The sequence below is a fragment of the Symphodus melops genome, assembly GCF_947650265.1.
Source record: "Symphodus melops genome assembly, chromosome: 18".
NCBI lineage: Eukaryota > Metazoa > Chordata > Actinopteri > Labriformes > Labridae > Symphodus > Symphodus melops.
The window spans coordinates 13,070,225-13,094,746 of NC_136708.1; the positions used below are offsets into that span (position 1 = coordinate 13,070,225).

At 40.0% G+C, this 24,522-nt stretch overlaps 1 protein-coding gene across 1 annotated transcript in view; it reads right to left on the minus strand.

The window, feature by feature from the left end:
• The window catches only part of gabbr2 (gamma-aminobutyric acid (GABA) B receptor, 2), a 162,473-nt gene that overhangs the window by 72,624 nt on the left and 65,327 nt on the right, over positions 1-24,522 (minus strand). The window contains exon 3 of the mRNA XM_079367452.1: positions 9,381-9,551. Within this exon, the coding sequence (XP_079223578.1) occupies positions 9,381-9,551 (171 nt within the window). The remainder of the gene's footprint in view (positions 1-9,380; positions 9,552-24,522) is intronic.

A 24,522-nucleotide genomic window follows, 5' to 3' on the forward strand; every position in this document is an offset into this window, starting at 1 on the left:
GAAATGCCAAAAACTCCACGTGTATTAGAGGTGACATATGGCCAACAACACACCGACAGCAGGAGCGAAGACAACTGTGGTGTATGAGGAATGTCCAAACCAAATTCAGACACAACTGAGGTCAATTCAGGAACGGCTTTTATGTAACTCAAAAAAGACTAAAAATCCATAAAAAAATTATCTATTCACAAATCCCTTCAAGAAGAAACGGTTGTTTTTACACTGAACAAAAACATTAATGCAACATTTCTGTTTTGCACCAATTTTTCATGAGATGAAATTAAAGATCGAAGACTTTTCCTTGACAACACAAAAGCCCCATTTCTGTCAAATCCTGTCCACAAATCTGTGTTAGTGAGCACTTCACATTCGCCAAGATAATCCGTCCACCTGACAGGTGTTTTAGGTGGGGGTTGTTTCTGCAGTAAATGTTCAATGATGAAATCTTGAATACGATTGTGGATCATCTTCGAATTTATTCGGCTGTGATCAGACAACACAGTAACAGGACACACATCGCTGAGAAAATATTAATCTTCACAGTGTTGTTTATTTTCTGTTAGAAGGTACAGCCTACAAATTCCTTTCCATTTAAATAGATCTCCAAAAGGCGAGTAAGATGACATTAGCTTGGCTTGTAAATTACAGATACACATTTCCTCAACAAAGAGAACATTTACTCTTAGATGTTAGACAGATTTTAGTGGTACATTCACAGTTACCCAGATGAATGAGTTCATGAACAGTCACCCTAATAAGCTGTCACATATCAAGATGTTGATTTAGACAGTATTGTTTATGTGAATTTGGGAGTACATCCAACTCCGTCACAAGACCACAAAACAAGTTTAACCAAGCAAAGCCAAGGACCTCCAGTTCCTCGCTGTTACCAGCTTGCTCATAGATACAGTATACAATGAGATCCTGAGGTCCACTGTCATGCCATTCATCCACCACCATCAACTTTTTTTCCCAGCATGATAATGCATGGCTCCATGCTGCAAGGATCTGTACAGCATTTCAAAATCATCCTACTTCTTGCATGGCCTGTACACTCAGCAGACAGCATCCATTGAGCATTTTTGGGATGCTCTGGATCTTGGTATAAGACAGCTTGATCCAGTTCCTGCCAATATCCAGTAAACTTCACTCAGCCATTGCATTTAGAAAAAAGAGATCATATATTCTTCTACGAAGTCGATTAAAAATGTTTCCAAAAAATATGTTCAGAAGAAGCTTCACAACTCTGTAAATACACTCCCATATCTCAGGCTATATCTTTGACTACGCAGCATCAACATGTACAAAGAGCAGTTCAGATAGATGTATTCAAATACTGTCGATTCGGACTATCTAATGTTCTGAACTAGCCCGGTTTATGTTGTAATTCAAATTGTGATCACGGACACATCACAACATTTCAGCATGACATCGACATATTTAAGAGTGAAGACATCAAACCATGAGCCTTCTGATTTCACTCTGTTCAAGAAGAGTCATAAATCAGTGAACATTTGTCACAGAGATATGGGTCTTAATGTAAGTATTTCTGTCTTTGATGTATTGATTCAGTGGGATGGCGGGTAATGGGATAAGAGAGAGACGAGAAGGGACAAGGTACTCCACTGTGATTGGGGGGCTGGAATTGTTTTGTCATACTCCCTCTCAGCACTCACAAAAACACACATACTATGATTCATCGCTCTGACTCCTCTCCTTGGAGCAACAATTTTAGAAAATACCTTTTTTTTCACAGCAGACATTTTGACTCATAGCAGGAAAAGTATTTGTGTAACTTATACTACTCATGATCGCTCTGTTCCTTTCAGGTGCCCATGCATGGTATGATGGAAAAGGAACACAGCCATCATTTTAGTTACACCTCTGTTCAGTGAGTCAAAATATGTCCGTAAGAGTTAATAATAACTGTAATAGATTTTCAAATCAAAATGTAAAGATTCGTTGTTGATATCTGCTCTTCTGTCACTGTCCAGATTAGTCTGATGTCCTTAGGCCATATCCTGCAGCCATCCGTCCCTCTACCCCCATCCGCGAGTTTGGCATTAGGGCCCTTGTTCAGACATCAGAGAGGGTGTGTGCTCAGATGAGCATGCCAGACTCAGTTGGCAGATACAACTTATAACAGCTAACGGATGAAGGCCCTGTTTGTTTGCCCTATATTTGTCTGCAAATGTGCATGTGTGCTATAGTTTATATCCATATTCATGTGCCCTATATTGCTTTAAATACATATGTGTATCTCCCTTTACAATTGATGAATGCATTCATTTGTATATGCAGAAACTGCTGCAGCAAATAACTTTATCTGGTTTGTTGTTGATGGAGAGAGAAAAGTTAGGACAGCTTGAATTCATTCATTTTTTTCTAAAGACAGATCGTCATGGCAGAGAGAAGGCATCATAATGCCACCCTAAAAAGTCATTATGCTCCCATTAGAGAATATACTGAGAAATATCAAAACGGATGGCAAATCGTTGGAAAATACCACCCAATTTTACTCACTACATATCAGCAAATGTAACATGAAGGGTATCTGTTGTTGTTTGAAGCTTACCGGTGTGATACCCAGAGAGGAAGGGTTTAACCAATAAAAAGGAAAACAGTCTAGAGGGCATTGGATTAAGTTTCCTAAACTTGACCAACAGCATAGAAGGCACATCCTTAACTCTTTGCTAACACATTATCATGTTTTCTCGACATGTATTGTCTACTAGGGTATCTCAGTGAGGGCACCTGATCAGGGATGCCCCTTTTTCCAAACTAAAAGGGGCATCCTAAGGACACTTAACAACAATCTTTCTGTTTTTTGGGGGTGTTTTCCAATGAAAGGCCTCCCTAGATGGAAAGTATTATATGGTTCTTCGCTGAAGGCCTAACTTAGAGGGTAGCTTGTCATGAATCTTTCACGTCTACAGGGTGTTGGTATTTCTGTAATACCCAGAACGTGGAAATATGGCAAAGTATCTCTTCGTGAATAGCCAAAGGTCATCTAAGTGGGGGAAGCATAGCTAAAGCAGTTAGCATCCCCATGGATATAAAACCACAACTACTGCCACTATTTCGAAGACCAAAGTAACATTGTTATAATGGCTACGGCTGTTAGAACAAGTCATTACAACTATTTCATATAATCAAATGGAGGTAGCTGCCCCTAAAAATCAATGACTCTGAACAAGCTCAACTTTATTTCCCTCATGTCTCTAAATGTCTGCCATCATAATCGCCTCCTCCCATGGTACCCCAGAGGGAACTCTGAATCATTCTGAACATCACTCACTCCTGTACAAACATTCCTTCCAATGAACTGCTCGCTGAGCTGAAACAACAGGGAGGCGGGACGGGATCAATACAACCAGGTTTTGCTCTTGAGGAACAATCAGCATTCTTGTCTGGACAAGGTATAATGTCCCGTTGTTTTTTGTGTTGATCTAAAAGCCTGGCAGCTGTGATGCGAGGAAAGATGCTAACAGCAGGATGGCGTGGTGTTATAGAGGAGGTGTGTTGGAGGTAGTTCCAGAGGTGAAAGGAATAACAACCTAAGCCCATGACAAGACACGCTTACAGATGCTGTGCAGACAAACACATACACCAGAGGTCCTAAATAGGCCAACCGCCTATGTGTGGCCCTTTAAGATTTGTATTTGAATACCGCTGACATACACAGAAACAAGCACACAGGCATAGGGCATGATGGCTGACCTCAACAGCTATTCAGGTCTCACTTTAGATGCCTATGTCACAAGTGGTGGTTATTTTAGTTGGTTTTGTTTGCCAAATTAGATGAGAATGGTTGACCCAATTGTTGCTTGATGGATTGGATGTGTTAGAGAGGGAGATGGAGGGGAGCTGATGGACTGAGAATAGGTAGGAGAAAGGAAAGTGTACAGTTTTCTTGTGTAACAAAAAACATCATCCACTGTCCCAGGCAGCCTGGGAATCCCCAGCACCGAATACAGAGGAGAAAAAAAATCATGCTGCACTTTTTGGCATGCTTCCACATATCAAATATGGAAGCACACTCCTACAGTATGCATCATAAGCAAAATGTCAGTGCCCCAAGTTTGATGTGGGCAATTCATCAGTATGTAGAAACAATAAATTATTCCACTTGGGTACAGAATCATAACACACACACACACACACACACACACACACACACACACACACACACACACACACACACACACACACACACACACACACACACACACACACACACACACACACACACACACACACACACACACACACACACACACACACACACACCTATCTATCTATCTATCTATCTATCTATCTATCTATCTATCTATCTATCTATCTATCTATCTATCTATCTATCTATCTATCTATCTATCTATCTATCTATCTATCTATCTATAGTAAATCACAGAATGGAACACCTACACTTCATGAGGACACAGCTTTATATTCGAAACATCTGGCCATGACTTTCTGCATATTGATTTTGTTTTGGAGTCACACCACCAACTTGATGGGAGTGAAAATAGAGCTGATGTCGAGAGAGGACATCTTAAGCGTTTGCTGCAGTTTCTTGCAGATATCCACCTATTGGGCTTTTCACACAGATCTGCACATATCCAATGCTCTCTGAAATGTAAGTAGATGATAATACCCAGACTGCAAATGGGAAACCAAAACTTTATGGTAACTTCACAGCTTTTAGTTAACTTTGTATCAGATGAGCAGCAATTGTGTTGGGATTCTTAGATTGTATATTTCACAAGTCTCAGATTAGGATTATTTCAGTATCTATTTGCACTTCAGTTTCCCACTTTTTCCACAGTAAAATGTTTTCAAAATGACTAAAAAATGACTGCTCCAACACAATCAAAGGCGACATCAAAGTGCCTTGTTCTGTGGGTAGTTACTTTAGTTCTGCTATGAAAATGATAAATCAACACAATAAAAAAAAAGTAGGAGATTTTTGCTTTTAAAAATTTGTCAGCTGGGTTGCTGGTGGCACAGTGGTTAATGTGGGCATCCCATGTATGGAGGCTAAGGTCCTCATGGGTGGACCGGGTTCAAATCCGATCTGTGGCTCCTTTCCCGTGTGTCGATCCCCAGTCTCTTTCCCTGATTTCCATCTCTGTCCACTATCCTATCTTTCCAATAAAGGTACAAAAAGTCCCAGTGGAACCATCACTTTTTGGGTCGCTCAGTCCATAGGGACTTGGGTTGGGAACACCGGTTACAGTCCCAATGCGGAACAAAATATGGAATTGGTCTGGTAGTTGGAGAGTTGCCAGACCACCTCTCGAGCACTGCCGAGGTGCCCTTCAGCAAGGCACCAAATCCCCACCAGCTCAGGGGGCGCTATCTAACATCTATCCATTAATGCATGTCCCCAGGTCCTGCTTATGCATGTGTGTGATTCAAGCCTGTGTGTGAGAAGCGAACCAGAATTTCTGCCTCAGGGATCAATAAAGTATATAAAATGAAAAAATAAAAAAGCCCAAAAATATGTCTAGAAAAAAAAAAGTCAGCTCTTAATCCTCAATCAAAACTGTTGCACGTGGAACTCTTTCAGCTTTCATATTATTTTACACTTTGTTTGGCAAGATATCTCTATTACTACTTAATATTATGGTATCTGTGCTCTGGCATTCTCTCAAAGCTGCTGACCAAACCAATCAGCATTCTACTGCTGGCTGAGCTTGACATTTAAGGAAGGAAACAACACTTTCCCCAAAAATTCAAATCACACACTCCAGGCAGCAGAGAGGCAGACTGGAGAGAGTACCTTGATGCAGCATAAGTGGATAGTACCCTTATATGATACTGTGCGACAGACAGGCTGCAACTGTCCATCATCAAATCACGAAAGCATTATTTTCTAGGCAGCTCAATTAATTGCAGGTGTGACAGCATGTGTGTATCAATGGTTTTATTTATTTTATTTTTTTGCATGCTTAACCGCTCATTTAGAATGAATTCATGTGTCTGGTAGATTCACAATGGAAACAATATACTTTTAGGATTTTACAAAGTAGAAATGTGATTGATTCACGCACACATCTGCCTCTACTACCGAGTGCATTTCAAATCAGCATGCAAATCCCAGAGTTCAGTCTATAATGCCAGTCATGTACTCATAAAAACTAGCGTGACAAATTGTGGCTCCACAGCCTCAGAGACAAGCTCTGGAACAGCTTTTCTCCCATGGCCTTACATGCCCTGTACAAATGACATTCTGGGAAGGAGTTCATGCAGCACTACATAGACATTTGTTATTTGCAACAGCTATTAGCCCGTTGAAAATAAAAGGACAAATAATGGCAAAAGTCGATGGGGGGGGGGGGGGGGGGGGGGGGGGGGGGGTGAAGATTCTGTAATTGTTACTATGCTAAATGTATCATTGGTGTCATTGTAATGAAATACTCTCACTTGAAGAGAGACAGCGGAGGACAGAGTCCTAATCCTTGCTCTCTGCCAGGTCTGTCATCCAACGGTCTGATGATGGCTCCTCCGTTTCCTAGGTGAGCCCTGTTTGTCTGACAATCTCAATAATGTTGATTGCTTTGTGTGTGTGTGTGTGTGTGTGTGTGTGTCTGTGTGTGTGTGTGTGTGTGTGTGTGTGTGTGTGTGTGTGTGTGTGTGTGGCTAGGGCAGACAACTATACACAACTAATACATTGCTTCTACTCATTTTCATCTCTCAATATAAAAACAACTCAACTAAAAACACACCGATTAATGAAACGTAAGTGCCCATCGATAAACAGTGTTGAGTGTGCATGTTGGTGTCTGTGCATGTGTGTTTCTATGGGGCCTAAAAATAGAAGAGTCGTGCTGGCTTTAGCTTACAGTCCCAGCGTACACTAAACTCTATGCATGCGTGTGTGGTGTGCATTCCACCGACTGAAGTGTTACATAACATTAACCTTGTGAGCATTCTCCCTGGGAAAAAGCAATGTGGACCAGAGCGAGAGAAAAAGAGAGAGAGAGAGAGACATGAAGAGAGAGAGAGATGTACAGCAGAGCTGACGGGGATGACAACACTGTCAATAGTATCCTCATTAAGAAGACATAAGCCTGTATGTGTGAACACACATGCACACTGTGTAGGTATATTAAGGATGCCCTAAAGTGAAATCAATCCACTTAATATTAGTCTTTGATCATTTTTGCATCATCAACTTTTTCATTCAGTTATTATTTAACTGGCAAAGCTTTATAGGCATTTACTAATGCTGTAGTGTTTCCTCCCCTACAGGCAGCCTCTTGATTACATCAGTACAATTTGGAAATCAATTTGCAGAGACATGAGCAATCCTTAGACAGTGCACATTTATGTTCTTTAACTATGAAATTAAAAGTTTGTATGAGATTGAACTACACATCTACACTTTAGGGGTATTATTAGAAGTACAATTTTCACAGGATCACTGACCGTCCCTGGTGAAGCAGTGATGTGATAACTCAAGGGCAAATGGTACATTTGTGTAGTTGAAAATACTTTGCTTGTTAGTGCAGAATTTATAAATTCAAGGTGGGGATTAGCTAGTAAAAAATAAAAAATAAAAAAAACTTGGAAAAATGGTATAATCAGATCATTCTTAAGATTACATTTTGAAGTTAAGCTTTATATTTTTTATAGACATCATTTTGATAAGTTACCACCACGCAACAGGTTAATGACAGGTTTTGTGTTCAGGTGAGTGTTTAGTGGTGCTATATTGATTATAGCATCATGAAAGTGAGCCTCACACATGGTAACAAGACAATTTGCACAGTGCAAAAGGCAGACTAATTTGGTTAACCCCTTATAAGAAGATGCAAAGAAAGGTGTCATCTGCATAAGAGAGTAACAAGTGAACTTATAATGTGTGCTTTTTATATTGTTTATAATGGCCAAACAAAATGTCATACTTTAAATCTTATCAAGCATTTGTCTCGCTACACGCTAGCACAGTTTCCTGATGCAACAAAAGCCGATGTCTTTGAACTTCACAGAGGATTGAACAAATCATGAGGTATGGAAGTGATGCTTGCATATTTGTAACTCAGGATTAGAGGCCAATCTTGTGGCAAGTTGATTGAATCGGGCCGCCCGTTTTCTTCCCGTCCTAAGCCCCTTGGCACTTTCAGGAGGGGAGAGATAAAGGGATTTGGGCTCTGTGAGATTTGCAGTGAGACTTCTTATACATTTCCCTCCTACTCCCACCACTTCCCCATCTCCTACCCCCCATCACCCGCTACTGAGCAGATTGTTTTTAACCAGCACCTTGAGGCAAGAGCTAACAGTCTATTTCCCAAAGTCCTCTGGTATGGCTTTTTAACGTGATATTTCAGTGTTGCAGATGCTGTATGATACTATGTTTGTGCCTGAGTTGGTCTACAAATTCTAAACAGAAGGGACATTTTAGTCATCCATACAAAATAGGCTTTGTTCATTATGGGATAATAATTATGTTAAATTAGGAGTTAGCCATTACACTACGCTCCACATAGAATTGGGTAAAAAACAATTATCCAGCCAAAACTATTTAATTGGTATTAAAAATCATGTACTCCTTTCATCTGCTCACAACTGTTTCCCCAGTAATGAAGGGTCATGATGATGCATCTTCATTCAGCATGCAAGTTGTTTAATACCTCTCAAAAACACAGAACAAATATTACACTGTAGGATTAAGCTCCATTATTCATTTAAAAAAATGTTAGTCATCACATTTATGCAGAATCACTGAAAATCCATCAATGGAGTTTGAAGTGGGTGGAAAAATATTATTCACCCAACTAGTGGAGAAAAGATTGGGTTTGATTGATTGCCACCCACTCCAGCCATGTTGGCATCCTCTGAATGATAATTGAAAGAAATGACATTGTCATTGTTCAAACAGGATACGGCTCTCAGTCTGTTCATCAGGATGTGACAAGATAAAAAAAAAATCAACTAAAGTGAAAATACATGAGCAGCTTTTGAATGGTGACATGTTAACCTTTTCCTTCAGAATAAAGTTTACGTCTATCCCAAAAAGGTTTTTCCTCTGTAAAAAACAGACAAACCATTGTTTTAAAAAAATGCACGCTTGCCATGGCGGACTCTTCAGGTGAGACATAATTAAATATGTTGTGTTGAGTAGCTTTCTAATTGACTTTTGAAAAATGGATTTATTTCACCACACATCATCCCAAGTAGTAGACATGATAGGAGAGTTAAGTTAAAATTTTGGAAACGTTCACCCTCCCCCCATTTCTTTATACGATCTACATGCTTCATATCAAAAATGGTTACCACTTCCTGCGTATTTTCTCTGTGGCATTTCATCTTCCAACCTCCGCTTTTCCAAAAGTTACACATTTTTTTTGAAAGGATTAACAAAGAGCACTGACCTCTGAGAATCTCTGAACATCCTGTGTGAGGGTCCCCACACGGCTCCAGTTGTAGTAGTTCAGGAACTTTACTACTGCCGGGTTCACTGCGTTGTCTGACGGTACAGTGCGGAAGAAGTTGGGGTATTTTTTCTTGTCTGCCAACACTGGGGTTGTTGCTGCAAAGGACAGCTGGAATGACAAAGGGGGGAAAGCACAATGAGTCCAGGGTGTTTGGGTTAAAAAAAACAAGTCCTTAAGTCCTTAAACCTAAATCTGGGGGGAAAAAAGGAATTCATAATCTCAGTGTGAGAACAGATAAAGTCTTCGAATGACTTCAAATGTCAAAGAACATGGTCCTTTTAAAGTGTTACTGTGAATAGATCTGTATATATCGGCTGGATATTGACCCCTGTATGCATGACCTTTCACGCTGCCTCCCTTTGTGTGTGTGTGTGTGTGTTGGAATATGTACAGGTGACTGACCCAGGTGACTGAAAATTAGATCAGCTTTGTGATTCAGCTGACCCCCCCCCCCCCCCCCCCCCCGAAAGGCATCTCCCGTAAATCAATTCAGGTGAAAAAAAAAAAAAAAGGAAAAGGAAAAACTTTGTAACTCACTATTCTCACAGCATTAGCAAGCTAATGAGCTAAATACGAGGTAGCGAGCATAAACTCACGTTGAATGCTATATAGTTGAGAAAGTAGGAGTGAATAACTTAAGTGGTCCAGTGAAAGCAGCCAAGATTTATTGAGCAATTAATATAGTGAGAGCATGCTCATGAAACATAATGAGAATGTCTACATATGTATTCCTCTGGTGCTCAGTTATGTTGGCAGCTAAAACATTTAAAGCTCTCTCTCCTTCTTGAGCTAACATACACACACACACACACAGAGACACCACCCACAGTCATAAGTGTCCTCATTTCAACCTGCCCCACCTGTCCATGCTAATCAACTTTCTCTCTCTCTTTTCCTTTTTATGGCACATTTTCAACAATAGGTCACTAATTTTCTCCAGAGGCAGAATGGCTGTAATTAACTTTCGCACTGAGATTAGAATTTCCAAGGCAGTACAATGTAACAACCAGCATATAGTTTAAAGACGATAATGCATTGTATTGTTCAATGCACACTTTTGTTCAGTTTTAGTCAGTGTTTCTTGTTAGGCAGTTCATAAATAGAGCATTTAAGTAACATGTGTGAAATAACGTGTTATTGCCTTTATGGTTCAAAACAATAAGAAAGAAAATACAAAGACCTGTGCATATTTTGTGCAGACATTAAAAAAAAAAGAGATTGGTGAACGTGACTTTAACTTTACGGTATAATACAACACAGGCACTAGATGAGATATTAAGGCACTGTTGCCCTACTTTCAATGTCCCATCTGTGCTGATATAATGAGCGATATAAATCAGTGCAAGGTTAATTACATACTTTGTAGAGATTAAGCACAACTTGTAATTCATGATAGCGATCAACACAAGGATATTATCATTCTGACTGAGACCGAGAGGTACACCACTAGATTTCTGAAAAAAAATTGCTGAAGTCTCGAGGAGGTCAGGACTCTTCTTACTTAAGGGATGCCTGTGATCTTCTCATTAAGCCTCTATCCACTTCCACACATCTTAAATAGCCATTAATTGGTACTGCTGGTGTTACGGTGCACTCATGAAACCTGACTCCTGGAAAGGAATGCCAGAGTGGTTGAGAAATGTGACAACTTAAAGAGACTACATGGACAAAGCCCTGCCTGTCATTGTGTGTTTAGTATCTAATGTATGTACAATATGGTACAGGATAAAACAAAAGCTATGATAGCCCAGTTTAGCTTAAAGTACAGGAATTTTTGATTCCTTACTTGGATATAAGTGACATGAAAGATTCTCTAAGAATTGCATGCATGATTTAAGACTGCTGTCATTTGCATATTCATGTTTTACTCCACTAATTTATCAGGAGGATCCTAGAGCTACAAGTTGCCCCCACCCAACAAGTGGGAAACCCCTGTGATGACCCCACTAAACCATCACTTTCCGCAAGGACCCATAGGGGGTTTCTGCTCCCACATCAACGAGACGGGCTTCTTAAAACAACACATGGATTACAGCCATCAATTAAGCAGGAAGAAAAGGCCTTTATCTCGCTACCACTGCTAAATCCAAAATCACCCACCAGTCTTAGAGGGCTTCAAGGGGTCTTTCCAGCATTGCCTTAATCTCCTTTTAGCTAAAGCTGTTTGCTACAACCACTCTGGGAGATGCCTCTGTGTAAGTCTAGGAAGAACGAGTGATCTTTCAAACCAAATTGATTGAACATGTCCTCTCATGACTGAGTGAGAAGAGCTGTCATGGTCCAAGGGAATTCTACAACTAGAGCACCCAGGACAAAGAGAAATAGGTTGTCAATCAATTATGGTAAATAATAAAATAAAGTAATCAGTATAAAAAACCACATCATTTTTTTCTCCAACTCTCGTTGATCAATAATGAAGTAACCAGATGTGTTATGTAAATGAGAGGTATTCTTGGTGATTAGGACATATACTTTGAATGTAAAGAGTGCATAAAACAGCATGAAGACAGAGCTGGTGTATTAAAAAAAAAAATTGAAATGGCCTCCTTAGACTTGCTTAATAACATTCAGCCACCACTTTTTCAGACAAAAAAACCCATGATAACCTCAAATCCTGGCACTCTGTGGTAAGCTTGATCTAAATTCTCCAATAAATCATACAAAACAGATCTCTACTGGATCACTGTGTAGCATAGAGGGATCAAATGAATGAAATAATGTGGCAAAACATGTATTGTACAAATAGCTGCAAAGTTTTAAGACGACTAAAATTGTTAAATTGTGTTAACATAAAATTATGTTGTAACTTATTTTTGAGCTGTCGAGACCGTACTGGGGGATGGGTGTGTGTTGGAGAGGCAAAGCCCCGAACCAAATTTAAAATGTCAAAATGGCTGATGTCAGACCTTTCCCTAAATGAGACAGGTGTCCATAGTGTGCCAGGGTTAATCTGTTTGTTAGGGGTAGTCTCTGCAGTAGGCTCAACAGAACATTATACTTCTTTTACAGAACCACATTCAACTGAGTTTCATTGCATTTTAATGTTGGATTGAAAATAAAGAATTTTAATCACATGAAAGTGTAAGTAATGTCACAGATAAGGCTTTTAAAACATTGACTAAAGGATTTCTCACATTAAATGCACCTAACAGTGTTATGTTGGTATGTGGGTGTAGGACATAATATAATGAAAAAGCCTAAAATAAACTATTTAGACAAAAAATGTTCCCATGGTATGTTTTATTAACACAAATTATGAGATGGCCAACACTGACACTTGTTTATTTTTCATCCTTTTATTAATATACGTTTATTTCATTTATCCACCACACAAAATAATTTAAAGACCACTGATATTGTTTACCTACTATCAAATCCAACGACAAACAGCCAGGCACAGTAATCAGTTTTCATTTTCTTCACACTTATTGGTAAAGATTGGACATGCAGTAACCTTTCAGGGTCACTGAACAAGAGGCCAGAATGTTGGTGATTGGACAATTTATTATTGTATTCACTGAAACTGGAACTTCGAACTCAAGATTAATTGATCCCTTCTCTGTTGATCAAAATGGAGCAAAGCAGAACATAAAATGTGGGTATTAATATCCCATTATAACACCAGGCAAGATTTCTCCAGCTGTTTCCGTGTCAGAACAAAATCTAGGACGCGGACAAAAAAAGTCTTGTTTGGCAACTGAATCCAGGTCAGCCAATGTAAAGGGCCAAAGTTTCCTCAAATCTGATTTATTTATTTTTTTCTGACATTTAATCCTTTCAGTTGAAGCTCACTTTGTTAGGACAGGCTAAAAAGCGAGGGAACGCCAATGTTTTATTTAAAGAAAAGGCTAGTTTTTAACTGCGACCAGGCTTTCTCAGAGGAAGAGACAAAAATAGTTCCATGATATCGCACATCTGAGAGCTGTGGCTTATGTAAGTGGGTTTTAAAGAGGGCCAGCCCAAATAGGATTGTTTTTGGTGGAGAGGCTCTCCAGCAGCGTCAGATTGACACATGCACTGTGCATGCACACAGATCACACACGGGTTAAGGCAAAAGCAATCACACACACTTTAACAAGAGACTCTACAGCAGCGTCCATTTGCTGGTGGTACTGTAATTAAAACTGTAGAAAAGTGCTCTGAGCAGCTTCTCCCTCTCATCTCACCGCAAGGTCACAGAGGCTCTCGATAATACGACTGAGGATCCGTCTGGCCCTGCTGAGACATGACGTTTCTGTGAAGACTCGAGGTGAATTACAGACACCATCACAGTGGTGATCTATTCAGACATTCTGCAAACACAATCTCTTATCAGATGCTATTTAAAGTCCGCACAACAGCACTGCTGCCTCTCCATTTGGGCCTATTCAAGTCACAATCAAACCAGTTTTGTGTTTATGATTGGACCAAAAAGAGAGAAAGGGGCCCAGAATAGAAGAATGAGAATTAGAGTGAGTCAGAAAGAGATGATAAGGTGTTTTCTGCTGATTTACCATGATACCGCAAGTTTGTTTCTAAAATTGAACATATCTCCATCATGATCATAAACTCTGCCAGCAACTTCAGAGCACAGGCTCAACAAGCTACTGCAGCAGGCTAGCATCTCGTGCTTGCTAACACTTTGATTTCCTGAAAATCACCCTGATGATTTTCTTGGAGTTTAAATTCCTCATAGTTTTTCCCTTCAGATGTCTAGAATAAAAAAAAACAAAAAAAAAACAAACTTAAGTGCAATTGGATGTTGTAACAGTCAATCAAATCCTTGATGATGTCCTCACAAGCATCCTGTTTTACACGCATGGATATGTTTAATCAAGTAGCACATTGTTAGCCCTTGTGCGGAAACTTTAAGTGAGAACTTAATGGCATGGCCAACCACAGCTTTGACAGTTGCTATTGTGTTATTAGAATCCTTACACTGTGTCCTTATCGCACCCCCTCCTTTCAGTACTACATATATTAAATATATATTCTTTGATCTGTGAATTTTAGTTTTCCCTTCAAACAGTCGGACATCTCGCGCTTTTGTACGAAAGGTTAATGTGTGTGGCTTTGTATTAAATCACAGCATAGACGCCCGTCAATAAACAGCTCGCGGTGAGCAAGTGTTAAAAGGCAGAGCACAACATTTTAATTACGGAGATACTATTTATGCACCACTATTTCCCTTTGTTAAAATAGCTAACAAGCTATGTTAAGGGACAAAAGCAAGTGCCAGTGCATGGTAGAGTCCACTCCTTCCTCATTCTTTGTGTTTCTACAAGAGCAACAGAAAGGAAAATAGAAATAATGGAATCCAGCTTTTTTTTGTTGTTGCTGTCACTCGCTTTGCGTTGAGTGCTGTTAGGACATGATTTTATGGTATGGATAAAAATTGAAGAGGTTGTCTTGACTGAACATCCTTATCTGTTAACCTCACTAAAAAGTACTTCACATGTTGTCACAGGATGGGATTGGGAATCAATGGTGCTTAAATTAAAGGCAACAAGCCTTATAAGCGATCCGAGCACAAGCAGTTTGAAGAAGGAATGAGGAAGAGGCAGGAGCGTGTCTAATCACGTTGACGGATCTAATGGCATTGATTGGTCCTAGCGGGACTGCTTCGCAATGAGATCTGCTGCTGACTAATTGTGTGGTTGGCCTTTGAATAATGAAGTGGCTATCACAGAGAGGCCAGATAAAAAATGAATGGTAGGTAAATATCAGCTCACTAACCTTGCCTGTCATGTTTATAATACCATGGTGTTATATCATCTTTTAGAGGTGGTGGGGATTTAAAATCTGCCAATGAACTGTGGACATGAAAATACATAAATTGTGTTTATGCCACATACACAGAATTGATTGTGGAAAACAGAATTGATTCTATAATAGATTTTGCAAATGGTTCCCAGAGGCTGAGGAAAACTATGAAAACTATTCTATAAAAGTAAAAATAAACACCTCTCTCCACTTTAGAAATCATCTTCTTACTTTACAGCGTCTGCAATAGACATTTTGAGGTTATTCATTGAGAGTTTCCAGGTCTCTGGTATATTGATATTGTTCAAGTGTGCAATAGCAAACACTTGAGCCACTCGTAAGACACGAGGTCATACTTAACTTGATGGATACCTCGCAATAAAACGTGATAATCAACTTATTAATCAAAAAGGAGACACTCAAAATACAAACCACTCAGACCCAATCACATTCATAGACGGCCCTTTCTCTGAATCAAGGGATGCCTAAATAAAGAAAACTAAATCGTTTCCTATAAAGTTCCGCTGATACCAGACTCAGTAGGGCATTCTAGTATGTTAATAACTAATACCTGTTTAAACGTTGACCAATACAAAAATCCTGGCTGATTAGTGATTAGTTATCTTACATACAGTATGGTACAACTTTTACAACAGAAAACAGACATTTGTTAGTTTGTTGATTTATGAAAATACGTTGATTCTTAAAAAATATATTTTGAATCTTGATACTTCCCAGAAATAATTGTTTCTTAATCAGCACCCACTGAGTCCATTCATTTAGGTTTGTTATAAGGTCATAATGAATTTCGAGCACAAAGAGTCAAGTTCCCCGAGTGTCAATTCATTGCAGGATGAACTCAAGAATAACCAACTTTTGAAGCTCTTTTTTGAGGCAACCTCAGCATTTCTTTAAATCTTTAAAAGAAAGCTCTCAAAAATCACAATGGATGGTTTCAAAAAACTTCAAACCCTCATTGCACCCTGGCCTATTATTCCTACCTTTCGCCCACATCACAAGAGATCCAAAGACTATCCATCCATCCTGACAGAGCCCCGAGACCCCTTGCAGAGTAATAGCTAGGTAATAGTATTGCTGTTGATCAGGAAGCACGGGGGTGGGCCCCGGGTTTATTCAATATTTAAGAGAGGCATTTGGCGCATGGTGGGAGCACCCAGCTGGAGAGGTGGCAGTGAAGGAAAGGCTTTGGACCCCACACCGAACATTTCCAGGACTCATTAGCACAAGGTTGGAGGATGGAAAAATAGCTGAATATTGTGCGCTGATTCAGAAGCAAATGATTGAGAGGCTGGAGGATGTCAAGAGTCAAAATATCGAGTTGAATATGGAGGTGGGAAAACACTGAGAAAAAAAAGACTGACAAAGAAGAAGGAAATGAAGACAAAATAGGAATTATGGGCCAGTCATCAAGTGAAATGTGTAATTATTGATCTCATGCTGCAAAGTAAATCTGTGTGTGGGCTGCTGAGTGTAAGCAGACGATGCACACATATAGTATTTATCTACACATCACAGCAGATCATCATGTGGCTCAGACGAGCATGTGTTGGTGGAAAACTGTAATCTATTTCCTCCAATTGTAGAAACAGATGGGAGGCAGTTCATTGCAGTCATCTCGTTTTAAAGTTGGGGGTTAAATGGAGGGAAGTGAATCTGCTCGACTCCGCTGCAATTTAGCTCTGCTAAGTGAGAACGATGGAGAGAATATTGCAGCATGGATTGACTACTAAGGGAGAGATCAGATGCACTAAAAGCTCAGAGAGCACACACTGACTTCAGGTTCACAGTAAATGCAGTACACCACAGTAACCCCTGTGGTAAAGATATATGTGGTTTACATTCATATATCAATGCATTGACACTTGAATGAGGTTCATGTCTTACTTTAGATACAGTACTCACTTGCTCTTTTAGTTTGTTAGGTCATATCTTTTCATGTTTTACAGTCACACACCTTGTATGCATGTATGTATGTATGTATGTGAGATTCTTAATCTCAACAAGCTTTTCCTACAGTCGTTAAATTAAGGTTAAACAAAATAAAATAACAAAAGCGTTACATAATACGGTTGAAATCATACCACATGTAATTTTTTCAATCACAATGTGTCAAAGGCATTCGTGTACAAAAAATACAAGTATGTTGAACAGCATTTTATTTGGTCAATTTTGATCAAATACCCAAATATATTCCATTAAAAACAAATGGTGCTTACAGATGGCCAGTTGAAGGTGGGATAACATACGCCCCTGTTATGCCTCACCTCCAATGTGTAGTGCACTGATGCAGAATGGTGGGGCGATGTCATTACAACCCTGATCCACAATAGATGCAGAACAGCTGTTGATTTCTGCAGTGTCAACAAAAACCAAAAGTTTTCCCTGGAGTAATCTGCTCCTTTTTTATATTTCTTCATGATAAACTTCTCTTATAATAATTAAATTATTGCCATGCTTAGTGTTGTGAAAATGTGACTTCCTGTGTTTACTAAGAATGACAACTTGTTCTTCTTCATTTGCACAAATCCTCGACACACGACTTGTTCTGTCACAGAATCCTGCACATCACCCCGACTGTCTGCTAACTACAGTAAGCAGAGTGATGTGGTGGTCGCCGCCTCTCTAATAGCTGATGGCCAGCTGCAGCCTAAGCTTTCACATGTCAATCATCAGGTACACACCCACCCGTGCACACAAACGTGACGTTCTAACCGTGTCAACCTCTGTGTTTTCCCTCCTTATCTCTGTCAGGCTTTCATGGAAAAAGGTGGCACTAAGTCATGCTGATAAGACAAGAATCAGATCAATTAAGAATGTGACAAATCCAATGTAATTTCAATTTCCCTTTATGTTTGATCCTGTGCACACAGGCATTTTTTCACCTGCATCCTACCATGGCTTTAAACCCGATGCACACTCTGTTATGTTTGCACCAGCCTTGTCTGAATACTTGATTGCACATGCACATTGCCACTTTACTTTGCCTGCGCAAGCATTCAACCTTTCCTACGCTGTGTTCAATGTTTGGCTTCCTTGCAAGAGCATTCACTGACACACGCACAGCTGCTGTAAGGGCTGCTGTGCAAGGTGGAGGCTTTCATTTACCCTCCATGCATGGATATCTCACCCACGCAACGCCTCCTCTTAAAGGCCCACCTTGTGCAGTTTCTGTCCACACAGCATAGGTGACAAGCAGGATGAACACGATGTGCAAAGAAAAGGTAAAAGGCATGAAGATCTGCAACACGTGAAACTTTGAAGTCTTTCTCACAAGTCATCTATCAAACTGTATATCAATTATCATCACAAAATCCCGGATATAAGGCCCAAGCTTAGGGGTTACGGCTACAGTTAATTACTGATAAGCTGATGATTGCTCATCTCACTTGGCAATGCTCTGTTAAGGAGTTTGAGCTCAGATTAAGATACTTAGTGATGTAGCTTTGAGTGGTCAGCTTGAAAGCCCAACACTGGCTGCATGTGGAGTAAGCTTTTGGACTCTTTTGAAAGGTCAGGGGTGACCTCACTGCTTGGCTTTCCTGAAATGATATTTTAAACAGCTGTAGTGACAGAAGACATAGCTAATGCTTAGTATGTCAGTCAAATGTTCAAAAGGTAAATATTGACTCATTCTAGGACATCTGCGTGTGAATGTTTTTTTCCTGCTTTATGCTACTTTGTGAATGTCGACGTGCTACCATGGACCTTTTCTCTCTGTGTGTTTTTGTAAACATCTGGAGGGGCTGTGATGCACACAGTTAAGTCTCAGTGTTGATGACCTGTTTACCAGCACTCCTTATGGTTTCTTATCCAATCAGATAACGTGGTCAGAACTGAAAGTTGTGAAATGGTTATTAAGTCATTACCTCAAGTGACAAATCAAATGAGACACATACATATGAAAGCAAGAAGCAGATAGATAACCAAATAAATCACAGGGACCTATTGGTCCAATAGTATGGTGTGTGTGTCTGTCATGTTAAATGTGGCAGTTCTGTGGATCATTAATCAAGAGAAGGTGTCACTTGTCAGTGGCGAAAGAAGGGACAGCCGCCTTTAATCCACTTTGCAATGAGACAAGCTTTTGGGAATTGGCTGTTCTTCGTTTGGCACGTTGTCCTTGGAAGATTGACACGGGTGTCTGAGAAGCTTTGCTATCTTTAACAGGCTCGGGCTGCTATATTTTCTAACCAAGATACAGAATGTGACACTCCCTTAAGGTACGGCATGAGATACTGAAGATGCACATATTTACCTAGATTTACAGAGGCATTGTTGACAGCAAATCAGAGCAACACAAATACAAATACAGCTGTTGTGAAAGCCCCATTTCCTAACACTGTTTGGGACAGATTAACATTAAGAGCACTTTTTGGGCATGACTCCCTGTATGATATGCAATCCTGACATACAAAGAAATCAGTGAATACTAAGGCGAGGTGGGGCGTGTGGGCTATGAGTGATGCTATGCTGCCGCCTGGCTCCATAACTGTTCTATTTATAAATTGAGATTTGATACCGTAACCTGAAATCTCACTTGCTCCCTGCTGCTTCTACTTGGCTGCCTATGAATGATTAATGAGCAGATGCTGAACTGTGGAGACCATTATTGTTCTTTCCTCCACTCCCTTCGTCCCCCTCTCTCCCCCCTGCCTCTTCTCTCCATCCATTGCTCTATACACCTGTTCCTTCAGGGATGCAGGGGATTACATTGCATGAGCTCATGTTTTTGTCTGCTTACTTGGACAGGTTAAAATGAACACACTGCAAGAAAAAAAAAAGGTCTTTTAAACAAAAGTCCTGACTTGGACAAGGCAAATAGCGAGTCATTGTTAAGGATTTTGGAGTGTCAACTAGGGTGACAGATTTTTTTTAAAGGGGACGTTATCGCCCCAGATTATTCCCCTGGATCAAATGAATTATCAGTGTCATTTTCTGGCATCTTGTCATCAAACTGAGGTTAAGAGGCCAACAGAATATGTATCTAATAATTTAGCCTTATTTTTATAAACTCCTCTTTACTATATACCACCATGTTTACTGCCAAGAAACTTTGTTGTCATGTTACTGTGTCACCTCAGTGAGGAAAAAACAAACTTTGTACAACTTTCTTGATTCATGGGGGCTGGATGTTTCATGCTCGAGTCGTTCGTAATGAGGAAGAAGACCGAAAACCTCTGCAGTTAAACCACTTTAAATTTTGCGCCTTGTTTTTAGAGGTGTAGGCATTTTACTCCAAGATGAATTACCTTGTCACTGCAAACATGGTTGTATCTACCGTGTCTTTAAGCCTTTTCTTCTCTGTTCTATAGTCTGCACATGCAGCAGACTGTTTCATTGCCTGCCTTCTGTCAAATTCTCCACTCATTTATAAATTTGGGATTTTAACTGAATGCACGTGCACAGGATTTAAATTTGAATTTACATTTGTTGGCCTTAGCGCCTGTTCTAGTCTAGAGGAATAAACTGGAGGTAGAACATGCAAGACGATTGGATGCTGCAGCTCGGTGAAGAATTAAACAATCTGACACGTAAGTGTATTATCTATTCTATAATAAGTTTTGTATGGGCGCCACACAGGCGATTCATGTTGTGTGTGGGCAAATATCTCACTGGAGACAGCCAGCCTTTGCAAATTACTATCTTTTAGTTGGCAGACATCTCGTCCACCCCCCCACCCCCCTCTCTCTCACTCTCTCTCTCGCTAATGTACTTAATGTAAGAGAACATTTACAGCCCATACACAGGATTGTACCGGGTCCCAGTTGGACAGATAATATTCAGGTGTAAGACTTCCTCTTACTTTCCAATGAAATCAACTAATGATCAAGAATGGTGACATGGAACAGGCACAGCAGGAAGGAGAGACACAAAGATTAAAAAAAATATATATATATCTGTTCCAAAATGAAGGATGATGCTGACAACATCCACATAGTTACATTTTCTCACTTTTATTCTCATGTGCATCCTCAATCAGATTCTACACAATCTCATACAAAACAGAAGAAGGATACACGATGAGGGTGTATGTTGATTGCTCTTGAAGAGCTCTGCAGAAAAATACTCTGAATAAGACGAATCAGGTATTATTTCATTAAATGGATTTGAATGCCTTCCTACCACCATGTTTAACACCTTGATCGTCCTCTTTTTTGTGTAATCTCTCTCTGCCATTGTGTGTGTGGGTTGTAATAGCTGAGGGTGTTAAAAACACATTAAGATAAAGAGTTGCCATTGCACAGGCTGTCCACTAGAGACCACACACGTTTATTTTACATCTGTCTCAATTTTCTCTGTATATATTTTCCTTTAAAATTCTTGAGATGGTATGAATTGATTTTGAATCTTCACACCAGTATCATATTTATCCAGACTCTCAAAGCATTAGCCTCATAAATCCATCATTGCTAGGGCTCTGAAATCTGTTCCTGTGTGAGCATCTGTAAGCGTGCGTCACGACCAGACTTCCTTGATCGCTCAAGCGAAGGATGCCATTACAGACGTCAGGCGATACTGAATCTAAGACAGCCCTGCAGCCCTGCTGGAGTTCCAGTGACTCGTCCCAAGTCTGAAAAAGAAGCTTGTGGTGGGAGAGAGCTCTATAATTGGTTATACATCCTTGAAAGGGCTCCCCTGATGTCAATACCACCCAGACCACCAAGCCCATTTCCCTCTTTCACTCTCATCCTTCCATTCACAAAAAAAAAGAAGACAATAACGTCATCCTTCAGATTTATCACAGCAGCTCTCATCCTCTTCTCTCCTCTCCCCCTCTGTCTCCCACTTTTTCCCCTCTCTCTTCATCTCTCTCCATTAGATGGCTAATTTCATTTTCAGGCTATCTGTTCTCTCCTTACAGCAAGGGAAGAGACAGCCTTGATATTTTAGGCTCGAGATGAAGAGGAATAACGGGCTTTTACATATTGGTATTCCCTTATGAACAGAAGCTTGACCTCACTATGTGATTATTGCTTCTGCCAGTTGATGTTGATCGTCCTGCTAGGTTTACTTTGATTTAACGAATCAAAGTTATAGATTTAGACTTAAACTATAGCTCCGAACCAAAGAACCATTAGCGACTAACACCACCTTCTGATGATATAGTTGTTGAGTTTGTTTTTACAGAAAGTAGCTCACAGCAGGCCTGAGTGTTGTGTTTGAGTAACACGAAAATGATGGGATCAACTCTGATGGTAAGATTGTAGAGTTTAGATGTTTGGATGACACACAAAGCTTTTAGGCAGGTTTCTGTGAGGAACTGAGCAAACCTGAGACAAACAAACACACACATCAGATAATGGATCTGCTTTCTGAGTAAGTGTGAACATAAGTTTTTTTGGAATGGTTGACCTGAACTTTTTTATGACCTGTCAAGGTCAAACAAAGTAGGAGGAGTGTGGTTTGTAATTCAAGTCATGTATTGATTATAATAAGGAATAAGAATGATGTAAACTTTTAACCATGTGGGCTTCGATTTCAAACTGTTGACTTCATCCCACTTCATTCATGTCTTCTCTCAGAATCCATTTATCAGGAAATAAGCGGAAAGCAAATGCCTCCTCTTTCTTATTAACAGTATCGCTCCTCTGATCAGAGATGTGTCTGTGCTTGGAAGTGCATTCTGCATTATTCTGTTAAGATGATCACATGACATGTATACCTGCATGTGTTGAGTGGTGTATACAGTCGAAGACACAGTAAAATGCACAGGATGATGCTGAGAACATTTATTCGGAGATCAGAAAAACTGAGAGGCACATCAGACGAAGCAGAGCAAACAGGAAGTGGGTTAAAAATATATATTGAGTTACATTTGAAGTACAAAAACAAGATGCATGTGTTTGTGTGAGTGCTCACAGAATTTTCTTTTTATAACTATTTTTTGTGAACACACTGATTCTGTAATAACTCTGTTAAAGGAAAACAGTGAGCCTCCTCACTTCTATCAGCGTCGCGATGTCTGAGTGCTGAGAAAAACACTGTCGTTTAATAAACCACAGGGGAACTGAATTGAATAATCAAAAGTGGTTCTTCACTCGGGCCTCATTTCCCAACATGTGACCTGCTCTGACTCGCTGGATTATTGCTAACAGATTATTCTTCCAGAAACAATAGGGGGCTGTGGCCTATTGCTTTGCTCGGCCAAGGACAGCACTGCCAGCTGAAATGAAAATGAGGCGGGCGCTGGATGTCCGCCTGAGATGAGCTGATTTTTTTTTCTTTCTTTACGCCACGTTATATGCACAATTTGTTTTTTCAAATGTCATCCTAAATCATAACATAACTGAAAAGATATCTGGAGGAGTTCCACCCTCGAGTCAAAAGTGGACGAATATAGTTAATCTCCCACTCTTGTCCTGCGTGTCAAACATGACGCTCATTTGACCAAATAGTGGAACAGCACCATGCAAAACCAACCATCTTTGAAAAATGACAAACATAACTCCATAACTCCATAAAGCCAAGCAAACAAAATGAAGTCTGTCGTGCAACGCTACTCACAATTCATGCTAGCTGTAACTGAACAACACACACACAAACACTAACAGATCATGGTTCCTGTAGGGTCTTATTATAGAACGTTTCTGACATCTTATAATGAGGCCTTGTTCTCTCTCTTTTACAATACAACCCACAAGCTAAGTTATAAATGCAGTCCCATTGGTAACAGATCGGTCAGGAAAGCGGTGAGCGATACAATAATCTTAGATCGTGAACTGGCAAGAGCATCCAAAAGCTCCAGTACATCCAAAACAGCGCTGCCAGGATCCTGATGAGGGTGCAGAAACATGAACACATCACCCCCATCCTCAAATCCCTTCACTGGCTCCCCATCAAACACAGAATTGACTATAAGGTCTCCCTCCTCACCCATCAATGCATCCATGGATCCGGTTTCAATATCACAGTAAGTAAGATGGAAAGAATATGGAGTTTGTCATGGACAGGGAGGCAGAAGGGAGACAGTCTGAAGAATTCTCCCCACGTATCTCTTCTGGGGCCACTGAGACTGGCCCTTGTGTGCCATTCATTGCAGCCGTCTACTTTGGCCACCACATTGTGATTGCACTTTGCAGTAGTATTGACTTTATGTTCAATCCTTGCCTGTCACTGAAACTCAAAGGAAGCACCTCCTACATCCCTTTCCACCTCCTCACATCCACATGTCCAATCTTCTCACAGTGATAGATCAACTATGTGGCCTTGAGGACCCAGGTTTTTTTTACACTGTTCAAATAAACACCTGGCAATACATATTTTCCAACAACAAGGGGTATTAGTTAAAGAAGTAAAGTTTTTTTTTTTTTTTTTT